This window comes from Epinephelus fuscoguttatus, linkage group LG7 (genome assembly GCF_011397635.1).
Source record: "Epinephelus fuscoguttatus linkage group LG7, E.fuscoguttatus.final_Chr_v1".
NCBI classification, from domain to species: domain Eukaryota; kingdom Metazoa; phylum Chordata; class Actinopteri; order Perciformes; family Serranidae; genus Epinephelus; species Epinephelus fuscoguttatus.
In genome coordinates this window covers 19,825,858-19,833,037 of record NC_064758.1, presented here as the reverse complement: position 1 = coordinate 19,833,037, position 7,180 = coordinate 19,825,858, and the positions used below count along the sequence as shown (strand labels likewise).

The 7,180-nt window shown below is 43.1% G+C and overlaps 1 protein-coding gene across 2 annotated transcripts in view; it reads right to left on the bottom strand.

The window, feature by feature from the left end:
- Nucleotides 1–5,588: 5,588 nt before the first annotated feature.
- The window catches only part of phactr3a (phosphatase and actin regulator 3a), a 46,971-nt gene continuing 45,379 nt past the window's right edge, over nt 5,589–7,180 (bottom strand). For both annotated transcript variants that reach the window (XM_049582279.1, XM_049582280.1), the window contains exons 10-12: nt 7,024–7,164; nt 6,635–6,711; nt 5,589–6,177 (exon numbers count right to left, since the gene is read on the bottom strand). In XM_049582279.1, the coding sequence (XP_049438236.1) occupies nt 6,162–6,177; nt 6,635–6,711; nt 7,024–7,164 (234 nt within the window). In that variant the 3' untranslated portion in view covers nt 5,589–6,161. The remainder of the gene's footprint in view (nt 6,178–6,634; nt 6,712–7,023; nt 7,165–7,180) is intronic.

Below are 7,180 nucleotides of genomic sequence, written 5' to 3'. Positions count from 1 at the left end.
TCTGAAGGATTAAACAGCATGATTGAAATGACCTATTTAAGTCCAAGCAGAGCAGTTGATAGCGCTGCAACACTTCATCTGTGCCTCTTAATGCATTGTTGAAAATGTCTATCTCTCCACTGTCCCTGATCCATGACAGGCATGGTGAATAGATAACCACTAAATGAGGAGCCATATTTCTTCTTGCCCATCATTTTCTCATCACTTTCTGTCCCTCTCCATTCCTTTATTTGTGTCCAGATAAGTCCAGTCCAGCAGGGTCTACCCTCCACACCTCAATCTCCTTTGTCTCTGTCCACTCGGCCTCTGTCTCCTATCCCCGAAGACACGGCCAACTATGGGAACTGCCATGGCTTCATGAGAAACTATGTGTCATGAGAAACTGACAATAATTGACCTATAGCCAAACCACCCTCTCCACTCACTCGGACAAAATATCAACTTTCAGTGACCGGCGCTATGGCAGGTGTCACAGTACACGGCATTTCGCAGGAGGCAATTGATAATTTTTGGGGACATAACAATCAGATGTCATTGAGAAGTAACCAAAAGGGCCTAAACTACGCATTGGAGGCATATATTCATCATTTTATTGTTGAGCAGGTCGATGAAAAGCTTAAATTACAAGCCAAATTTACAGGTTACAGTGTACGCTTGTGAACCACATCTCGTTGCCGTCACCATCAAAGACAACAAGTTAAAGTGCCACTGAAGCTAAGGTTTTTGGCTCAGAATATGAGAAAAAGATAACAGCCTTTTTTACCATCTTTACCAAGAGTGTCTCTACGTTAGTTTGGTGCTACAGTATTTAAACTGAATCATTCAGCATAACATTTGCCAACCTTTGTTATCTCTGTGATTACAGATAAGTTAATGAAGCTAAGCTCCAGAAGTTAACGTTAGCTTAACTAGAGCCCTTTGGACAACAGCTAACAATGATGTACGATCACCGAAGTACAAAAACTAGAACAAAATAGGCTAATGAACTCCCAGCAAACAAGGTGACATGATGAACAACGCAGCTAGGATCTAACGTTAGAATAACTTTAGCTAACGTTAGCTAGAGGTGTTAAAGATAAATATTTCTTTCCAGCAAAGTGACAATATGTTGCCTCAAACACGATGCTGTCTTACTTTAGAACAGATGTAAACATCCTTGTTAATTTTATTCATGTTGAGTTGATGTTATGGTCTACCGCACAGCTTTATCCAAAGCAGACACTTTTCTCGGTTGAGATGTGGTTTAGGAAAGGGTAAAAAATACACCCCGTCACCCAGCCTCTCAGGATACCTTGTGTCGGAGTTGCATGTACCCCACATACACTGTTTGGCCATTTTTAAACTTCAAATCTCGGAAAAAGCTCATAAAACCAAACGATACTGACTTTCTGTAATGCATTTCAATGGACGTCCAGGCTGAGAATGTCCGAGTGTATTGGAATGGCTATACGCACTGTGATTGGCTCATCGTGTTTGAGCGCGGGGCTTAGTCATAGGTCAATTGGATGGACAGATGCACTGAAAAACCACTGATTACTAAGTTATTATCATTTTAAAGTTGTCATCAAAAAACGACTAATGCATTACTGTCCATCCTGACAGAAAACACCATCTACAGACCAAAACCCAAAGTCTGGACAGCTCCATTTCTAAAAGACCTTTTGTGTTGACCTTTTAGCCCTGCAGCTCGGTCACCTTTACACCTAAACAAGTCCCTCAGATGGTGCTCTGGAGTCAAACCACTGATCTGTTTTGGCATATACATACACACAAGCCTGAAATACACACATGCACAGGACCTATATATACATCAAATGGAGAAATGTCAGGACAAGGGGGCTGCCCATGGACAGGCACCCTGAGTAGTTGGGGGTGCCTTGCTCAAGGGAGGTGAACTGGCACCTCTCCATCTACCAGTCCACACTCCATATTTGGTCCAGATTGGGATTTGAGCCAGCAACCATCCTGTTCCCAACCCAAGTCCCTATGGACTGAGCTACTGCCGCCCAACGTATTGTAATGTAATGTACTGTAACTGATGGTTGTTCTTACAGAACCCAGTCGCAAGCGCCACATCTCATCCAGTAATTTTGGCTAATAGATTAAAAAGTTAATATGTGTATAATATGTGATTTTTTTTTTTGTTTGTTTTTTGACCATCATGATAGAGCTTAATTTGATGGCTGGTTGCCCATCGAAATGATTCTTATAGAGAAAACGACTGCACAATCCACAGTCAGCAGTCAGTGTACATTTTCCAAAGCAGTTCTGAGATTACTCTCTTAGTTCATAGGTACTTGTGTGTTTTCCCAAGTCCAACAACTTTCTTTTGTTTTGTTTTTTTGCCACTGGCCCAGTCGAAGCACACGGGAGAAGTTTGCTAAGAGCCCTTTCTGGCAGAAATCAATTCATTTTAACTCAAACCACATATCCTCAACCAAGAGATCCCCTTCTGGCAGAAAGCAATAAAGCAAACTTCTTCCAACAGCCCCGGTCGGTCAGGCAAGTGGGTCAGGAATCTACTTAACCATGCAAACTTTCTACTGACCCTGATTTAAATGTGTGTGAGTCTGTTGTTGTAGAAATCATTCAAGTCCAGTTCCAAAGTTTGTTGCAGTTATGTGAGTTTAATGAAGTATGCCAGCACACAGGTGAACTCATAGACACCAAGTGGATCTGAGCTAGTGAGGTGACCCACAGCCAGTGAAATGGAAGCCATTTTTTACAGTGAACCAAAGCAGTGATGAGGCAGTATGTAAATAGTAGTGATTGTGGTGGGGGTGGGGGTGGTGGGGGTGTAAAGGGAAGGCAGTGATCAAATGGAAGGAAACAAAAGAGTGGGTAGTGGAGGGCATTTGCATTTATTTCCACTCAGACCTGAAGGAGACACCCATACAGTGTCAGACAGTATGTGAAAAGCAGGAAGAGGGGCATTAATCATTAAAGGCAGGAAGGACACACCTTTGGCATATTGTTGATCAAAGGGCCAAAGCTGATCAGGGGGCCAACATATATGTATTCAATGGGTCATTGATCCACTTGGATGGGGGGAAGCCTAAAGGGACTAAACAGCGACCAACCTTAATTTGTCAAGGTATAATGTGCGCTCAGGTTCAGGCAGGGTCACAAAACGATTATTAGACATGTCTATAGAGGACACTTTTGGTAAACAACAAATAAATGTGTACGAACTTGTCAAAACTATCACTGAAATACGTGTCAAATTGCATTGACATCTAGATGATCTTTGGTTTTCCATCCCCAGTGGTCTTGGTGTTTTGTGAACTACACATATGTACTGGTGTGGTCTATTGGCTGTGAGCATATGCAGCTAATTGGTGGCAGGAATGTCTAACGAGCGGGTAAAATTAGCAGGTACTCGCAGTTTGCTTATCCACAGAGGTGCACGTGTGATCATGTATGGCCTAGATCGCTATATAGGCCTACCCATTTCAAACTACGTAAAGAAAGTCATGGAAATGGGGTAAAATATTATGGAAAAGGTGTGGAAAGGTTTTGAAAAGTCATTGATATAAATGTTATGAAAGTCCTGTTGATGCAATGTCTTTTTGTTGTTGATTTGACTGGTTTCATAACTGTTCTGTCCCCGTTCTGTCCTCTCACATATGTACTGCAAAGATCAGATTGTGGCTTCCCATTTTTACCAGGAATAGGAAACCATGAGGTGAAATTTAGGCCTCTCTCTCTCTGTGTCTGTGTGTGTGAGAGAGAGCACTGAAAGAGACATATTGTTAGTCTGATGCTGATTTCCTGCCGCACTCTGATCAGTGCAGCTCCCACAGGCTTTAAGCCCAAATACTGTGCAAAAGGTTGAATAAGACACTTGTTTATTTGGTGGAACATGGATTAAAAAGCTCTGGAAATAAGTTCCTCCTCAGGCTTATCATCATAAGCTAGATATGCACCCTGAGCTGTTCTTTGGGAGGATGTGTCCAGTGTTTCTTCATATGACTGAGCCGAGTTCATAGATGATTACTCAGCAAGCTTTTCCCTGCCGTTATCCAGCCAGGCTCTGGTGCCCTGACTGCACAGGGACATGTTGTCATACCCAGGTTCCTTAAAGGCTGTGATTAAATAAAGTTTATTGTTGCTTTAAGAAATGAATGAATGGCTACAGAAGTACTTGATTTTTATGATGATATAGAACCTACATGCCTTTCCTTCCTCCACGCTTAAATTGACATATGATCCAAGCAGTGTCCTCTCATTCATGTAAGAGGCTGCTCACAAAATTGCTTGACAAGATCAAGAATAACAAATTATTCTTAAGTTTCACATTGTCTAAAATGAGCAGTTTTTGAGTTGACCCCATTCATTGTTCCTTCTGTCTATATATGAGTGTCTCAGTTCTTTCTGCTGAAAATCAGCACGTATGTTGTCCTACTTTCTCCATGATTCAGAGACGTGATGGTGTTCGGTGGGTGAGCTGCTTCTTTTTGGCCGCTCACATAGATGCCCAACACTGTAGTATTTATTTTGCGGCCTTGATCAGATCCATTTTTAACACATTTGTAGATTTACCGTAGGCTTTCTGCTTTACCAGACTTTGTTAGAAATGTGTTTGATTCTGAGTCACAGACCTCCGGTGAAGGAGGTGGTTGTGAATTTTGAAGTTGTTGAGACATCATGAAAAATACGTAGAGCAAATTTTATTATTTTCATCTCTAATCTGTTTTGAATCACTGAGTACTACAATTGTGTGAATTAGTAAACCAGAAATCTAAATGTATCAGTGTTTCCCTCGTTCCTCTTTAACCTCCAGCGTGTTTACAGTTGTCCTTTACCTTGAGCTTGCTCTTTGGCTCTCCCTCCTTTGGCTGTGTGACTGTCTTGTTTTCTTCCTTCCAGAAATGAGAGCCTGAACAACTTCACTTCATATCTAATATGTGTTTCATTGTGTTGCCCAAGTTTTAGAATCATAATTAGTGTGTAAATCCAGAGCTCAGGTGGCTTTGAATGAAGATTGTTCATTCAAATAGTCCATGTCACTTCTGCCTGTCAACCTGTCTGTCCAGTGATTTTTTGCTGAGTGGCCTCAGTCACATTTTTTGCTTATCTCATTGTCTCATGTGTCAACTCATCCCGCGCTCGTCCTAACTCTGTCATACTCTATGTTACCACCCCTACAACCCCGCTGCTCTGCCTGCTGCTCTCAGATGTGCCTGATGAGAAAAGACATGAAGTCAGTTCAGGACAGACTCCTCAGTGAGATGGTGAGTAGACGCCACACAGGTGGCCCTTCAGTGTGGGTCAGAGCACAACAACTAGGCCGGCTTTCATTGTGTGTCCTTCACGCTGTCAGCACAACAGGGCTCGTTTGAAAATTCAGTCCTTGCAGAGTTTATGACTCAGATGATGGTGGTGATGGTTTTTAATGAAGTGTCTTTCACAAATGTTTCTTTGTGCTTGTGTACCTTTTGTAGCAAGAGGGGGAGATCCAGAGTGTGAAGAGAGGTCTTTGTGTTTAAATTCCTCCTCAATTAATTGAAATGAAACAGTTTAAAAACGACAGAAGACATTTTTTAAAAAAGACCTTGTATTTTGAAGACAAGTAGTGCTTACAAAGGTATTTCTCTTTTCAGTGAAGACATTGACGGTCCCATTCAGATTGACATACTGTATGTACAGTTAATATCAAATTCATCCCCAGTACCACCTCCCCCAGACTGCACAGTCTTTACACAGTCCCAGTGACACATTATTCATCAGTTAAGAAAAGGTGAAGCTGGTCACATGCACAACTTCTTCCCACTACACGGATTCACACCGCCTTGTCAAAGGAGTCCATGAAATAGTACAAAAAAAAAAAAAAAAAAAAACACTGACTGAATGACAAGATTGTTTTTTTTCCTCCGCTCTCAACCTGAGAGTCAGAAGCTCCACCAGAGTCCTCTTCCAGCAGCCAGCTTCCATGTGGCGACGTTCAGTAGTCTCCAGGACACACTGCCGCAAACATTACCATCATCTTCTCTCCCGCACCCTGTGCCCTCACACAGATGATATGATAGTTGAGGGTGCTGGAAGAATGCTAAAGACACGCTGAAGACGAAAAGGCTCCAGGCTCTTTGAACTGTCCACCGCTGAGCAGCTTCAGAACATTTCCAAGCTCAGCATTTCTTCACAGAAGAAACTCTCCGCTCTCATGGCCGGTGGAACCTGGAAAGACAAACATGTAGAGACCGTGTGAGAAAGGGGAACCGTGAGAGTAGAAGGTGCCTTTGTCATCCAGCTATTATTGCAGCTATTAGCAGTTCTGTGGGGCTATTTTTAGCTCAGTGGTTACATGTGCTGAGGAGCTGGACATGTACTCGCATCCAGTCCTCCCTCTGGGTCACTGTTACAGCTCACAACAAGGACCCCTGCTTTATAAACAAGCTTAGCCGAGGACACCGTGGCGTTTTATCATTTCTCTCTGCTCGGCTGTACGAGCCCTTCAGAGGACGACCTCCCCTATCCCCCGTTTACAAGCACTCCCATCTATCTTTAGCTCCTCGGTGCTCTCTGGATGAGCAAGGGGAGCTAAATTTAGACCGCTGCTGCCCAGAATAGAGCACGCATGCATTCCCAAACACATACACACAGACATACACACAACAACATACAGAATACTGACCTCGTTAAGTGTTTGCTTGAGGCATGCACTTCCATCTCCGTGCTTTTGAACTCGTTGAGCTCTTTTCGGATTGCAGCCTGTGGGAAAGAGGAAAACAACATTAGTTCTAAGTACATCCTGAGCCATCGGGGTGCTGCAACCTCTGGACAGCAAAGTGACAGCAGGAGGAAGAGGACTTATATTCAGCCTAAAAAAACTAAAGAGAACAGGGGATTTGGGGAGATAAGCTGATAACATCACCATGCAAATAGTCTTGATGAGAAAAGGTCACAGACTGGGTAATTGTGTTATCAGACTGGCCTAAATGCTGAACTTGCATTAAGGTGATAAGTCCAGATGTTTCACGGCACTGGTAAATATTTGTCTCTGTGTTCCACACTAATACACACCTTGTCAGCCGCTGAGAGCCGAGTCCAGGGCTTGTCTGCTCTCCTGTCATAGTCCTGAGCTTTGGCCACCTCCACATAGTCGCTGAAGCGGATCAGAATCTTTCTGTCTCGTAGTTCGTCTACTGTTGGCCGCTGGTTGAGCTGGATACACAAGATA